Here is a 16,524-nt window from a genome sequence, read left to right as displayed (position 1 = left end):
GAGAACTGAACTGAGCTCTTTCAAAGTATTTTTTCTCCCATCCGAATAACCAAAGTATAAATTTCACCCCTTTCTGCACACAACACCCCCCCCCCCCCACCACCACCTTTACCTTTCTACCCTCCAACAAATCTCACCTCTAACTGCAGATCCGGAACTGTAGGCTCAAGAACATATCTCTCTGCAAAGTCTATGACAATTTTAGAATTAAGAAAAAAAAAGTGATACATCTCTTGAATGTTGTGGGCCAGGCACTGTATGGGACCCTACGGATGTCAAGATGATTGGGCCAGGCCCCTGCTCTCTAGCTGCTCAAGGTGAGCATTTGGCAGGCTATCACTGCAAACAATTATTACAAAACAAAAGTCATCCGTGATACAACAGAGGTTAAGGGCAGGGTGCTGAGGGAGGCCTGGGAAGGAGTAATGAACAGTCAGCGCCTAGAAGCATGGGGAAGGGCAATGGTCGAACTGCTTCTGGAATGAAGGTGTTCTAGAATGATCAGCACGGATAGAAGGGAGCCGGGATCCACATACTCAGCGTGGCTGGAGTTAGGCGTGAACTGAACAGCAGGAGATGGGACAAGACAAGCCCACTGGGGACAGACTGTAAAGGACTCGTATGTCGTGCTTCGGAGTGTAGATTTTCTCTGTACGTAACGGAAGGCCCACGGGAGACTGTAAGGGAATGAGTTGGCCAGCTGTGTTTATTTTGGGAATATAACTCCATGAAGGAGGGCCTTAAGAGGTAGTATTCCAAATGTGAATGCTTGCCAGTCCTGGGGCCTCTCCTCCATCTATCTCACCAATTCCTATGGATCCATGGCTCAACAACGAGAAGCGGAACCTCGGACCTCTCCCCTGAGCTCCAAATCCACATTTCGGAGGGTCCACCAAATTCCCCCCTTCACTGGCTCAAAATATCTCCAAACTAACATGTCCCAACTGGGAGACTGGATCTTCCTTCCCAAGCCTTTCCTGATACCACTCCCCTCCGACTTGATCAATGACCACGACATCCACCCAGGTGCTTGAGTTAGAACCCGGGGTTCACCAAACATTCCTATCATGCCCTCGCACCCCCCCCCACATAGGCAACCATGGCCGGTCTGGCCTGGGGTACATCTTTACTTAGGCCACCACCTATCTCTTTAATTTAGGATTTCTCAATTTAGCACTCGGCACTCGGGGCCAGACGGACCTGGGGACTATTCTGTGCATCACTGAATGTGTAACTGCGACCCTGGACTCTAATCCACTGCATGCTGGTAGCACCCCTCTCGCGTCCCCAGCTGTGACAGCAAGGTCGTATGTCCCCTGGGACATAATAGGGGCCTCAAGTTCAGAGCCACTGCTCTCATCCCATCTTGCCTCTGCTTCCTTGCTCAGTACGCTCCATCACAACAGCCTCTCCTTCGGTTTCTGGAATCCGTGAAGCTCCTTCCTGCTTCTAGGACTTGGCAAATGCTGTTCTCTCTGTCAAGAACATTCTTGCTTCCATTCTTCTGTTGGCTGGCTCCTTCTCACACTTGTGATCCCAGCCCCCAGCTCACCTCCCCTAAATACTTTATCCCCTGAATACTTCATCGAAAGAGGCTCCCCTAAATACTTTATCTAAAAAGTAGCACCCCTGCCCTTGGTGATTTTCTTCATAGCATTTTTTAAAATTGAAGTACAATTGACATATAACCTTGTATTAGTTTTAGAGGTACAACATAATGATTTGATATTTGTACATATTGCAAAGTGACCACAATATGTCTAGTTACCACCCGTCACCATACAGAGCTAGGAAACTTTTCTCCTGATGCAGACTTTCAGGATCTACTGTTAGCAACTTCCAAATATACAATACGATATTATAGTCAACACAGTAATCTATATGTTATACATGCAATACAATAATATAGTCCTAGTCACCGTTCCATACATTACATGGCTGAGATTTATTTTATAACTGGAAGTTTGTACTTCTGGATACTGATCACCCATCGTGGCCACCTCCTACGGCTCCCCCCTCCGGCCAATCTATTCTCTGTATCTATGAGTTGTTTTATTTGTTCGTTTTTAGAGGATTCCATGTGTAAGTGAAATCCTACATTACTTGTTTTTCTCTGACTTATTTAACTTAGTATGATGCCCTCAAAGTCCATCCATGTTGTCACAAATGGCAAGATTTCATTCTTTTTTTATGGATGAGCAGAATTCCAGTGTGTGTGCATGCGTGCGTGCGTGTGTGTGTGTGTTTGTGTATCACACCTATCCATTTATCTACCAACGGACATTTAAGTTGTTTCCATATCGTGGCGATTGTAAATACTGCTGCAAGGAACATGGGGGTACATTTATCTTTACGAATACGTGTTTTTGTTTTCTTCAAATAGCTGCAAGTTAGATCATAACGGCAGTTCTATTTTTCCATTTTTGAAGAACCTCCATATAGTCTGCCACAGTGGCTGCACCAATGTACATTCCCACCAACAGTGCGTGAGTAATGCCTTTTAACAACTCCTGTTATTTCCTCTCTTTTTAACAACAGCCATTCTGACAGATGCGAGTTGTGGATTTGATTTGCATTTTCCAGACGACTACTGGTGCTAATAAGCATCTTTTCATGTGTTTGGCCATCTTAGGTCTTCTCTCGGAAAATGTCTATTCAGATCTTCTGCCTGTTTGGCAATCACATCGTTTGGTTTTTTTGTTACTGAGTTGTTTGGGTTCTTTATTTATTTTGAATATTAAACCCTTTATTGGATATTATCATTGGCAAATATCTTCTCCCAGGCAGTAGATAGCCTTTTCAGGTTGCGGGTGGTCTCCTTCACCGTGCAGAAGCTTTCTAGTTTGATGCAGCTCCATTTGTGTATTTTTGCTTCTGTTGCCCTTGCCTTTGGAGTTAGGTTCAAAAAAGCATCACCGAGACCAACGTCAAAAAGCTTACCGATGTTCTCTTCTAGGAGTTTTATGGCTTGAGGTCTTACGTTCAAGTTTTAAATTCATTTCAATGTTTATTTTTGATAGAGACAGAGATGGAGGGGTAGACAGCGAGGGAGACCCAGAATCTGAAGCAGGCTCCAGGCTGTGAGCTGTCAGCACAGAGCCCGAGGCGGGGCTCAAACCCACGAACCGTGAGATCATGACCTGAGCCAAAGTCAGATGCTTAACCGCCTGGGCCACCCAGGCACCCTGAAATTCATTTTAATTTTTGCGTATGGTGTAAGAAAGGGGTCCAGTTTCATTCTTTGGCACCCAAGTGTCCAAGTTTCCTGGCACCGGTGACTGAAGAGGCTACCCTCTCCCCACTGTATATTCTTGCCTCTGTCACAAATTAATTTACCATATACGTGTGGGTTTATTTCGGAGCACTTTAAAAGTTAGTAATTGCTTTATTCTGTTTACTTCTTCCGGTTTGTCTCTACCATGAGAATGAAAGCATTATTAGCAAAGGGAAGAGCTCCGTCTAGGCTTCTGTCCTACCCCCAAGGCCTAGCACAGTGCCAACCTAAATAAATATTTGTCAACTGAATACATGAATGAATGCTTGGACGTACAAGCAAATGTGTGTCTTATATTCCAGGCACCGACCATGTCCTTAAAAAAATGACAAAGTCACAGTATGAAAAAGTAGCCCAGGAGAATTAGAATGTCACCTGGACAGCCCGTATGTCGGCCATGTGCTCAAAAACGAAACGCTCCCTGATCCATCATGCAGAGTGGGCAGCAGCAGATTTGGCTGAAGAAAAAGCACTCCCGTAAAAGTAAGAGTGGGTGATCTTCACCGAGGAAAAAAAACCCCACAGTTAGGTTCTATGAAGAGTTCAACATTTTCCTTGTAACTCAATCCAACTTGTGTCTCTGGATGTCAGGATGTACATACAAACTGGGGGGGTTAGGCAAAAAAGATAAAGACACAGCAGGAATCTTAAATTTACATCCCCAGAGACCACAACCGTCGTCTTCTTGTTCTCTCCTTAAGGATGCGCTGACTGTCTCAGGGAAGGCTTCTGTGCTGAGAGCTGGAATGCCTCATCTTCCTCCTGTGTTACGATAAAAGCTACAGACACAGGATCTGCAGACAGCGAACTTGCCAGAAAACACAGGTGTACCATCTGGGGAAATGTGACTCTCATGCAGGAAAATAACTTTCAAAGTATTCACCCTCCAACCCAATGCTTTATCAGATCTTTTTTGCTATTGAGCAAGTCGTTAGTGAGTTATTACCCCTCCTGTGACTTTCTATGGCACAGCTAGGTTTGAAACGTGTTCCTCTCCTAATATGACAGGTCAAAATATATCACCCCCTCCAGGTGGATCTCATACTTCACTGTCAATTTTTAGTTCGGTGCTCAAGAATGATTTTTGAAATTAGCACTTTGTCATTTTATTTCCAGTGTTTCACCCAGTACCCGGAGATGAGATTGTTTTTCATTTCAAAATGAATATGTACCTTCTAGAAAAAGTTATTTTGCGGCTACAGCTCAGATTCTGTATTCAGAGGAGAAACATACAAGCACAGCTGGCTTTGGAACCACTGAATCGGGGAAAACACTTTTCAGAATGATTCGCTACTATTGTGCTCCCAATCCAAAGGGGGCTAGTTTTACCTGTACCCCCTGGCTTCTATTCTTCTAGCGGAGAAATGAGAACTTTCCATTTAATGTCATAGGAACCATAAGGTTCAGAAAATATTGCAGTGGTTTGGGTCTGACACACCCGAGAGAGAGACAGTTGGGGTTAAAATCCCAGCCTCATTCTGCCACTTATGTGGGTGCCTTGGGGTGGGCAACTTAACTTCAGTTTTTCATCCATAGGGTAGCAAAATGGTTGTGATGAGATTACATGAGTTAATAATTCTGAAGTGCTTAGACAGATGTGTGGCATATGCTAAACACTGGATAAATGTTGCTCTTATTATTGACATAGCTTTTTAAAAGTTAATTTATTTTGAGAGAGGCATAGAGAGGGAAAATAGCAAGCAGGTTCTGCCCTATCAGCACACAGCCCAACACGAGGCTCGATGTGAGGAATCGTGAGATCACGACCTGAGCCGAAATCAAGAGTTGGACGTTTAACCAGGCCCCCCCCATTATTAACACAGCTTTTAAAATTGCTTCTAATTAATAATAACATGCTTTAATTTGCCACAGTAATAGGTTTCTGGTTAAATAAACTCAATCGAATTTGGTAAGTAAGATTCTTCCAGCAACCAATGATTCTAACTCCCTAAGACAGCAAAACTATGAATAAGCACATGGCATTTATCCTGTTAGTATCTGTAAGTAGAGAGAAGACTAGAACCTCTCCTATGTTACTGGCCTTCTTTTCTGGATTTCCAGAATAAAGAATTCTAGAATTTTTCATTTCCCTGTGCTTAAACAACTTTATTATTATTTTTTTAATATTTATTTTTGAGAGAGAGACAGACAGACAGAGGGCGAGCACGAGAGGGGCAGAGAGAAAGGGAGCCAAAGAATCTGAAGCAGACTCCAGGCTCTGAGCTGTCAGCACAGAGCCCGACGCAGGGCCAGAACTCATGAACTGTGAGATCACGACCTGACCCCAAGACGAATGTTTAACTGACTGAGCCACCCAGGCGCTGCCTTAAGCAACTTCTAAGAGACACCTTTAAAAATCACCGTGAACTATCTATCCAGGCAAGGGAAATGGGGTGGTAGTGCTAAGAGTGGACAAGCCAGGGATGCCTGTGTCCCTTAATCTCAGGGTTGTAAGGTCAAGCCCCACGTGGGTGTAAAGATTACTTAAAATCTTTGGGGAAAAAAAATGGACAAGCCATAGGCCTTGGGACAAGAGGCATGCTGGCCAGATCAGAACCCTGCTGGCCAACCTGTGCAGGGAGGCATGTAGATCACCGGAGTATATTATAAAGCCATTTAATTTGAAAGCAAAAGCTAAATTGTGCTTGGAGAGCAGGGGCTCCTTTTCAGATGGCCCAGCAGGCCGCAGAAGCACTGAAAACCCCAGCCTCCCCACCTGCCATAAACACCACACTCAACAATGGAGTGGTTCCTGTCGCCCCCGAAGAAAGCTGTATGTCACGTTTTAGGGTGTTTTGGAGACACCAAGACAACGTTTACTGGCATCAGGGACCAAAACAAGATGGAAATTCCATAGTTAATCAGAACGCAGAAGTGTAGCAAACCTGGGTGGCTTACCACTTGGACGCTCTTTCCAATGCCAAGGCCAAAGGAGGTCACTTAGAAATGAACAGTCCAAGGAAACACCGTGATCGGAGGGTTGGCTTCTCCACCTGTTGGAAGCCACCTATTGACTTTGCTGAATCACCTGCCATGTCTTGCCCGGAAGTCATAAAGGCAGATTGGTCATCACGTGCTTTAGGACTTAGTTTGGAAAAACACGGAAGCACAGGTGATACTATCCGGAAGCAGAAGGTTTGGAGGGAGGATCTGCCCAGCAGGGTGGATGGTAATGGTCTATGCTTCTACATGCTTCTAAATCTAATGGGATTACCGAAAAATTTCCCTTCTCTGAATGACGTAGCTCATCCGCTCGCTGCTCAATTAAAAGAAAAAGGGCAGGGGCACCTGGGTGGCTCAGTTGGTTTCCGCTCAGGTCATGATCTCATAGTTTGTGAGATCGAGCCCTGAGTTGGGCTCTGTGCTGTGAGCAGAGCCTGCTTGGGATTCTGTGTTTCCCTCTCTCTCTCTCTGCCCATCCCCCGCTGGCTTGCTCACTCACACACACTCTCAACATAAGTACACTTTAAAAGTATATTAAAAGAAATAAAAATAAACAAATGATAAAAACCCATAATGGCAGCCCCCCATCAGGAGCACGTCTTTCTCTTATTCTGAAGCCACGGCTACATGGAAGGCCACGAGGTCCTGCTCTGGGCCTCACTGTGTGCTTCCCCCATGCCCAGGCCAGACTGGAGCCAGCAGCAGGATGCTAAGTGACCAGTCGCCAGGGCCAGCACTGCGGGAGGCAGCCACGCACAACAGAACGCATCTGACTGGATATCAGAGGCCAAGAGATGTTGCTTTTGCTAATAAAGGCAGTGATGTCACTCATTGGTATTCCCAGGCTGTGTTTGATGCTCACCCCACAATGAGGCTGTCAGGGTAGGTACTGGTGACATTTCCTCAAGGAGCAAAATTAAGATTCACATCAATTAGGGAAAATGCCTCAGGTTACACAACTATTATCCAGAAGAGTGAGGCGCCTATCCACCCTCTTTTAAAAGGAGAGTTTGGTTTGGGCCAAGTTTCTCAGCCTCGCTGCTACGAACACTGCAATAATTCTGTGTTGTGGGCACTGTCCTGTGCATTACAGGACACGGCATCGCCAGGCTCTACCTCCTAGATGCCAGGAGCACCAGCCCTCCACTTGTGACGATCAAAAATGTCTCACGACATCACCAAATGTTCCCTGGGGGGCCAAAGTGGTGCTGGTTGAAAACCGCTGGGTTAGAGTGTTTTGAATTAAGGTGCCTAGAAATAACACTTGGAATGCTGAAGGATCACTCTTCCTAGAGACCAATGTGGTTGCTATCCGTGAGAAATGCTGCTCAACGCACAGAAAAAGAGGTCTCCGCTAAGCTACAGAGGGTAGTGCAACCAGAGGTCAAAGCAAGTATCTTGCTTTCTGGAAGCGATGGCTTTCTAGAATCTGAAGGAAAAAAAGAACAGTCAGGGCATGGAACACATATCAGCCCCTACTGCCATCTTAAAACGTCACTGATTCAATGCTCGAATAGGTGAAATATTCACACGGTTCAAAATTAAACATATATACAGGTTTATACAGACAAGTTTTCCCTAACTCAAGACTCCCACCACCTGGTTCTCCCCGGAGACAGCCAAGGTTACCAGGGCCTGTGTATGTTCCCAGAGATATTTTATAAAAGAGTTCGTATTTCAATAAATGCTTCCTCTTTGATCAAAGTCTCTCGGAGTCATTACCTTGCTTAGTCATGACCTTAGGTTTAAAAAGTCATAAAAGCCATCTTTCCTTATAATGTGGTAAAGGGCTAGCATTATTCCCTCTTACCTCATCACTGCCTACCTCCACTGATAGGGAAACTGGCAGAGACACTGCAATTAAACGACAACTAAGGCCTTAAAAAAAAAAAAACAACAGAACAAAACAAAACTGAAAGAACTAGGGTTCTTGGGTCAAGAACACTGGGTCCTAGTCTGCCGTTCTGGGTGCAGGTCACGGTGAAAATCAGGTAGACAGTTTTACGCTTGGGTTGTTGGTGTCGAAGGTAGGCAACCTCTACGCCCAGGGCAGCCTCCAATAGGCATCAGAACCCGGATCTTGGGGAAGGGGGAGGGGGATACTATTGTGGGTAGGCCCAGGATGGAAGGAGAAGTAAAAGAGGGAGGGGCAAGAGGTGTGGAATGACGTTGGGAGGAGCCTGGAGAGAGGAAGCAATGCAAATGGCGGCAGTAACAATTGCCTGCGTCAGTCCAAGCCCAGGTGACTGGGAAACACTGATTGATTCCCAGGGACAAGTCACAGAACTGGGACCTTACGTGGCCAGAGATTTTAATCTCTGAGAGATTAAATCTCAGGGAGATCCTGACAAAGAACTGCTAGGTGACCTAGATGCACTCTGACATCTCTTTGTTCTGGACGGGTGGGGGAGGGGTGGGCAATTTCTTCCGTGTATAAAATACCGAGAAAACTCTTATCTCCCGCATCAGTATTTTACTTGAGTTTAAAACAATCTCAAGTGAACGGATGTCCTGACTTCTGCTTCCTTCTAAGTTTCTCACCTTATTAAAAAAAAAAAATCTCTTCCTCACATTACTATCAGTAGTAGAAAATTTCTAGTCGTTACTCTGAAAACTTTCAGGTCAGCCTTAGTTGAGATTTGTCGTCATTCGTCTCCAAACCATGTCATGGTACCTCACTATCTGCGACTCAGCTGTCCAACATGGTAGCTGTTGGCCACAAGCGCTTATTTAAATCGAAATTTAACTAAAATTAAAAATTCATCCCTCGGACAAACTGGACACAAATTCAAACCCTCAGCACCCAGATGCAGCCTGTCGCTACTGTATTAGTGCAGATTACAGGGCGTTTCCATCACTGCAGAAAGTTCTAGTGCACAGTGCTGGCCTAGAACACAAAATCCAAACTCAAACTAGCTTTTAAGGTTACCCAGTCCTTACCCCCTAAATCGCCTGCGCTTTCCCTAAACACTGACACTTGGCTTTGTCCAGGCCGGGCTATTTGATCCCTCCCACAAATCACGTTCAGCCCTGTGCTCATCAGATTCCCCATCAGTGAAACAAACGAGTAGGTCAATCAATTCACAGTCACCTAAGGAGTGGCATTTTTCCATCGTGACAGAAAGCAATGAGGCATCTATAAAATTTTTATCCCAGCAAAATGCACTGCTAACGAACCAGTTGAAGAAAAGGACTTTTCTCTAGAAGACTGTAATGAGCTTTGGCCTCACCAGTATTTGCTAGAAGATTATGTGAAAGGCCACTTGCCTTGGCACTTAATACCAATTTGGGTCATTACTTAATTTTTCCATGTGCATCTATGTCTTTTTTTCCCCTTTAATAAACTGTATGGTGGGTGTCTAAGTGGCTCAGTCGGTTGGGCTCAGGGCACAGTCTCGCGGTTTATGAGTTCGAGGCGGGGCTCGGAGGCTGACAGCTCAGAGCCTGGAGCCTGCTTCTGATTCTGTGGCTCCCTCCCCTCAGCTCCTCCGCTGCTCACACTCTGTCTCTGTCTCAAAATAAATAAAGATTAAAAAAAATTAAAAAAAAATACAGAAGACACATGTCTCCTCTTTACCACTTGCCCCCCTGGTTAGTTCACTCCCCTGTTACCTGCTTAGCTGCCGTAGGTTTTTGTGTTTACAATTCTTTTGGAAGACACTTCCATAAATGAACTGAGAAGGGAAATACTACACTCTGTAAAAAAAGCCAGGCAGCCTTTAACGCTTGTCTTATGGGCCACATGTTCGTGTTAAGCAGGGAAAGTCAAAATTCTTGTTGCAGGCTTTAGCTGAAGATATTCGCCTCACCCACTGATTTTAGCTATTCTTCTCGGGTTGTCAAGAACTGACAATGGATCAGGGAAATGGTCACCAGAACGAACAGAAGAGCAGCCAGCTTAACTAATCATGTGCAAATACTCAAGACCCGAGACTATAACATTGTTCCATGGACACCAAGGGTTCCCTAAAAACATGTGGAAATCCCATTCCTCATGATGCTGAGTGCTACTGACAGCTGCCCAGTAAATCTGGGGCTTGATACAGAAAGCCTAAGCCTCCTTGATGACTCTAACCCACAGTGATTTCTCCTCCTTTGAACCCTTTATTATTAACTACTGGGTTCTAAAGGAGAGAACTCCTGTCTTGTCCCTCCCACTCAACTGTAAGATCCTTATAAACTCCTTTGATATCCTTCCCATGCCTCACACAGGTCAGGGGGTTCTTAACCTGGACTGCCTTTAGTCAGAGGCCAAAACCCAACGAATTATCCAAACTCCTTATTAAAAAGAGGCATACCTCATGGGCAGGCCGGCAGGACTGGGAAAGAACTCTTTCAAGCATTTGTAAAAGGGCCAATACTTAATGAAATGCATGGTGGCCTTGATGACATTCGTGTGGTCTGTTAGTTACCTATTCAAGCTGTCTCGTCATTTGCACATTTGCCAAGCACGAATTCCATGTCTTCATTAAGGTCATGCGCAAAAAAATATTAAGCTACCCAGGGTCAACGTGTGCACAGGCTGGGAGACACAAAAGAACAGGAAACAAAACTGCCATCCGTTGGGAACATTAGTCCAACCAGGTACGAGCCCAGTCACCATGACGTTCACTCCATTCTTCTCCGGCTGGTCTGAAAGGATGCCACCAGAATATTCCTGGTGCCCTCAAATCAAGATTCATTCAACTTGAGAGTTCTTTCTTGTCTGTGACTAATTTAACGACTCTCTCAGAATAAGAAATGTAGTCAACTTGGCACAAACTATATCTTTATGAACCTCTGCAGGTTTGTACAAGACACGTGTTTCCTCTCTAACTGTACGGAAACCATATGTTGACTAATCCGTGCTCAAATTATGCCGAGGAGCCGTCTCACATCTGGTTTCCAGAAGGTACTTTTTCCTCACTTTTGAAAAGAGGGATGACATCTTCTCATCTCCTGCCCTGTCCCGCTTTTTCAGAGCTCACACCCAGGGGTTTCCCTACGTGAGCATCAAGTTCTTTCATTCGGCATAACGGTTCATCTGGGCCTAGAGACAAACACGTTTCCAATAGCTAAGGAGACCCCAGCCACCTCTGGGAACGCTGTGATTAACACCTCCAGTGTGACAATGTCTTTGCTCCATGGAGAAGACTTTAATGGAGTAGTTCAGCCGAGCCGTCCCCTGCTAGCGAAGCGATACTTTCTCTGAGTAGTCCCTCTTCCTCCTGTGCACATCAACATCCTATTTACTGAGGACTGAAGACTCAGGAACTATGCTTTTCGGTGTTTTTCTCAGAGAAGCTAAACACCTCTCCCTCCACTGCTCATCTTCGTCTGAAAATCAGAGACCATTCGAAGCATCCGGTTGCCACCACGCACAAGAAAAAAAACTCTGTCCTGTTAATAATCCTCCAGGATTAAATAATCTTCTCTTATTTACTGGAATTCTTTGCCATCTTAATATCTGACTTTCGGTTCTTAAGACCTTACCAACGCTGCTGAGTCAAATATGCCATCAGAGACGTCACTGCCTCTGCCCAGATTCGCATGTTTGAGATGACATAACATGACACTTCCTGGTTCCGGAAACTTCACCCTACTCTGCCCCCACCACGTCATCACTTTGGACAGAAACTCCCTGCTTATATTTCTAGGTTTGGCTGAGTAGGCAAGTCAGAAGATATACCAGGAAAAGGGGCATATTCTCCCACAAGAAAATGGCACAGGAAATATATCCTGTTAATTCCATGACTCGAATATGCAGTTGGATCAGGTGGTTCCTGTACTTTATGGCAAAACTTCTTGCTAGCTATCCACGAAAGAGTAAAAAGCAAAAGGAAAAGTTAAGATATAATAGACCTTGCACATACAAACCTCCTACTCGCAAGACAGAAGGAGGGCAAGGACTTTTAAAAGTAAAATGTGCAGTCGATTTAAAATCAGGAGCAGTGGTGCCTGGGAACATATACTCCCCAGTAATATGTTTGAACATTAGCTTCCTCGCCAGGAGCCAAGAATTTATCAAAGTCAAAGAATGGCAAGGTAAGATACCCTGGAACGTCTGGAAGGGGATTTTTGTGAAATGGGCTGAAGGCACAGAATCTGAGAGGCTTACAAAGGGATGGGACAAAAGTTCATACTACAATTTTTTTTTTTTAAATACAAAGGTAGAAAGTGTGTAAAATTTCGGTGGGAAGTAGCAACTCAATTAAAAGATGCATATACTGGGGGCACCTGGGTGGCTCAGTTGGTGAAGCGTGTGACTTCGGCTCAAGGTCATAATCTTGCAATTTGTGAGTTTCAGCCCTGCATCGGGCTGTTGCTGTCAGCACAGAGCCTGCTTTAGATCCTCTGTCCCCTTTTCTCTGCCCCTCCCCCTGATCACCTTCTCTCTCTCTCTCAAAAATAAACATCTAAAAAAATTATTTAAAAAAAGATTCACATACTGGACACAGAACACTGCACACACATAAGGGCCTTCTTAAGAGTCTTCAAATAACCACCTCTGTCAATGATCTATATAGCATAGTAACTGTCAATGATGTACAACATGGAAAAACCTTCTTCTCAAGGGTCTTCAAATAACCACCTCTGTCAATGATCTATATAGCATAGTAACTGTCAATGATGTACAACATGGAAAAACCACCCCTCCCCAAAGACGTCCACATCCCATGGTGATCTGTGAATACGTCATCTGGCAAGGAGGTGTTAAGGTTGCAAAAGAAATTAAGGTTGCTGATCAGCTGACTTTAAAATAAAGGGACTAGGGGTGCCTGGGTGGCTCGGTCAGTTGAGCATTCAACTTTCGGTTTTAGCTCAGGTCACATTCCCAGGGTCAGGGGATCGAGCCCTGCATTGGGTTCTGCACGGACTGTGGAACCTGCTTGGGATATTCTCTCTCTCTCTCTCAAATAAAAAACTAGTAATAATTAAAAAAGGGATTATTCTGAATTATCTAGGAGGGCTCAGCATAATCACAAGCGTTCTTTGAAGTGTCAGAGTGACACAGACTGAGAGAGACTCAGCTGGTCTTTGCCATCTTTGAGGTTGGAAGGGAATCATGATAACGGGCAACACAGGCAACCTGGAGAAGCTGGAAAGACAAGGGAACAACAGACTGTCCCCTAGAAACTCCCGAAAGGAACGCAGCCTACAGCCACCCGGATCCTGGCCCAGGGAGACCCATGTTGGCCTTGTGACCTGTAGTCCTACAAGACAATACCTCTGTGTCGTTTGAACGACTGAATCCGTGAGGGCAACAGGAAACTAAGGCAGTAATTTACGCACAACTACTTTAGAGGGAAACAAGGTCTCGGATATATGCAACTTTCCAGGCAACGGCCGCGTTCCTCTTTCTGAACCGAAGAAAGAAAACAAAACAGTCACTCACCTTTTTGTAAGTTTTTTCTTCGTTCTGTTTTCCAGATGCTGCATCTCCATTTTCAGCAGCAGACGACATCTACAGGAGAAAAACGTACCTGTGTCAACTTACCACTCGGCTCTGAGACACCACATGCTAATAATACTGTTACCCGGAGAATCCGCTTCGGTTAATTACATCTGTGTTGTTATCACTCTGATCTCCAAGAAAGGAAGAGATTTCTCAGAATACTAACCAAAAAAAAAAAAAAAAAAAAAAAGGAAAAGAAAAAAGAAAAAAAATCTGTGTTCCCCAGTCTTTACAAAATAAATCTTTACCGCTAAACCATTTTGGTAGAATACTTGCTCCCATATGCTCTAAGAAAGACAGTATAGAAGTCCAAGCCCAAATCATACGCACAAGTTTCTTCTATAAAGTCTTAAAAAAAAAAAAAAGCCTCCTCTGATTATAGACGCTTCCTCTAAAAGTATCTGGAAAGTACCAAAAAATATAAATCAGGACAAAAAAAGTACTCAATTCTACTGCCCTTGGGCAACTCCACTCTTCACATTTGGGCTTCTACGTGACCACCTTTGGTTCCCTGTCGTTTTATGCTAAGAATGTCCGGATACCACTTTCACCCAGCAGTTTTCAAAGACATTTAGGTAATACGCGTTTTCCCATTTGATTATAAACATCTCATCGTAGGAATGATCATTGTCTCTGGCTGCAGGGCACGCCAGTGCGTGAACACAACTGCGTGTTAGTACTTCACCTTCGACGACGCTAACGTTAAAGGACAGGTGAGGCGCTCCAAGGGTTTTACGCCTACAAGTAATACAACAAGAATTATTTTGTGCTTCTATTTTTGTCCAATTTCAGTGTTTTCTTAGATTCCTAGAATATCAAGGTCATTAGAAGAATAGTAACTTTCTTTCCCAGCATATGCCCATTCGCACTATCTTCGGTGAGTGGGTGCGTGTTTCATTACATGCTTTCAGTGACTATTACCATTTTAATTATCTTTGCTAATTTCAGAGGTGAAAGAAAGCATCTCTTGATATTAATGTGCACTTCTGAAAATTATTAGTAAATGTTAAGATGGTTTGCATACCTGTTTTTTTTTTTTTGCCTTTTTTTACCTCCCTGTATTTCTTTTGAGTTTTCTAAATTTTTAAAAATGCTTATCTTTGAGAGAGAGACAGAGACAGAGAGAGACAGAGCACAAGCAGGGGAGGGGCAGAGAGAGAGAGAGAGACACACAGAATCTAAAGCAGGCTCCAGGCTCTGAGCTGTCAGTTCAGAGCCTGATGAGGGGCTCGAACTCACAAACCATGAGATCATGACCTGAGCCAAAGTCAGATACTTAACCAACTGAGCCACCCAGGAGCCGCTCATGTTTTGAGGTTTCTATTACTGTGTCTGCTCATGTGCTGGGTTCTGAGTGTTTTAGTTATTGATTTTTACTCATTATGGTTATTATTACTAGTGTTTTTCTTATTGATTTTTATGTATCAAGGTTATTCATCTGTATCCAAGCACGTTATTAATATTTTCCATGCTGCTGTCTTTCATATTATAATTATGACATAGAGAAGTTTTCTATTTTTCACGCACAACACTATTGACTCCCTATGTGACTTCTTTCAATGCTTTTAGAGAAAATATTTTTGTCTCACTGGAATACGTAAGATGTTTAAACATGCGTCCTTTTCACTTTGTAAGGCTAAGAGTTTTGCATCTTACCTTTTAATTCACCTTAATTTTTATAGCCAGTTACTTATCTGGCAAACAAGAAGAACTACTTAATCCAGAACCGTGACATTTAAGGGTCTTTTCTTAGGATACACCAAGGAGGGGTAACACTTCTGACTTTCTTGTAACCCTTTGAAGCACATGTTATTTTATTTTTTTAAGAAGAAAAAGTTTTAATTAAAGTATAACAGACACAATGTTATATTAGGTTTGGGGGTACCACATAGTGATGTGACAAGTCTGGATGCTCTGCTCTGCTCACAAGTGCAGCTACCCTCAGTCTCCCTATAACACTGTCAAAATTCCATTGACCGAATTCCTTATGCTGTATTTTTCATCCCTGTCACTTACTCATTCTGGAAGCCTGTATATCCCCCTCCCCGTCCCCATTTTTACCTGTCCCCCTCATCCCTTCCCGTCTGGCAACGATCAGTCTCTTCTCTAGATTCAAGGGTCTGCTTCTGCATTTGCTTGCTTATTCGTCTGTTCCTTAGATCCCCCATATTGGTGAAATCATTTGGTATTTGACTTTCTCTGACTTATTTCACTTAGCATTACACTCTCTGGGTCTATCCATATTGTCTCAAGTGGCAAGATCTCATCCTGTGGTATGGCTGAGTAACAGTTCAGTGTGTGTGTGTGTGTGTGTGTGTGTGTGTGTGTGTACCACATCTACTGTACCCATTCATCTACTGATGGACAATTAGGTTGTTGAAGCAGATTTTAAATCTTGGGCTTTTAATTTTTTTAAAGTTTATTTTTGAGAGAGAGAGAGAGAGAGAGAGAGAGAGAGAGGAGAGGGAGAGAGAGGAGAGGGAGAGAGAGGAGAGAGAGAGGGAGACACAGAATTGGAAGCAGGCTCCAGCACAGAGCCTGACGCAGGGCTCAAACTCACAAACCATGGGATCATGACCTGAGCTGAAGTCGGATGCCTAACTAAGGCACCCAGGCACCCCTAAATCTTGGGCTTTTAATAAATATGGTGTGGATTAAACCTAGGAATTTGCTAGCCACTTCTCTGCATTGGGACTAAAAGACTCCTACAGGCTTGAAAGGACTAAAAAAACATCCAAGGAAATTAAAGAATGGATCATGGCAAACTAACCTCACCAGACCTATGATTGCCCACCCATCAAAGCACTCTCTTAGACAAATTTGTATTTCCTTTGTGTCCATATAACTAACTGGATTATAACCTATCAACTAT

General features: G+C 43.9%; 1 protein-coding gene and 1 long non-coding RNA gene across 8 annotated transcripts in view; one reads left to right on the top strand and one right to left on the bottom strand.

Annotated features, from left to right (window-relative positions):
- The window catches only part of PIP5K1B (phosphatidylinositol-4-phosphate 5-kinase type 1 beta), a 311,111-nt gene that overhangs the window by 173,986 nt on the left and 120,601 nt on the right, over nt 1-16,524 (bottom strand). For 5 of the 6 annotated variants that reach the window (XM_042913813.1, XM_042913809.1, XM_042913812.1 and 2 more), the window contains one exon: nt 13,593-13,661. In XM_042913813.1, coding sequence (XP_042769747.1) covers nt 13,593-13,661 — 69 coding nt within the window. Of the gene's footprint in view, nt 1-137; nt 278-13,592; nt 13,662-16,524 lie in introns of those variants that run through there. The other variant, XM_042913810.1, reaches the window with a different exon arrangement.
- LOC122205426 lies at nt 120-4,979 on the top strand. Of its 2 annotated transcripts, XR_006196047.1 has the most exons (4): nt 120-1,026; nt 2,384-2,486; nt 3,577-3,757; nt 3,976-4,979. It is a non-coding gene; the product is annotated as an uncharacterized LOC122205426 (long non-coding RNA). The 2 variants fall into 2 exon arrangements; XR_006196046.1 differs by having other exon boundaries at nt 121-1,026; nt 3,577-4,979.

Source organism: Panthera leo, chromosome D4, assembly GCF_018350215.1.
Source record: "Panthera leo isolate Ple1 chromosome D4, P.leo_Ple1_pat1.1, whole genome shotgun sequence".
Classification (NCBI taxonomy): domain Eukaryota; kingdom Metazoa; phylum Chordata; class Mammalia; order Carnivora; family Felidae; genus Panthera; species Panthera leo.
Note: the sequence above shows the minus strand (reverse complement) of the source record. Positions and strands in the feature narration are given on the sequence as shown.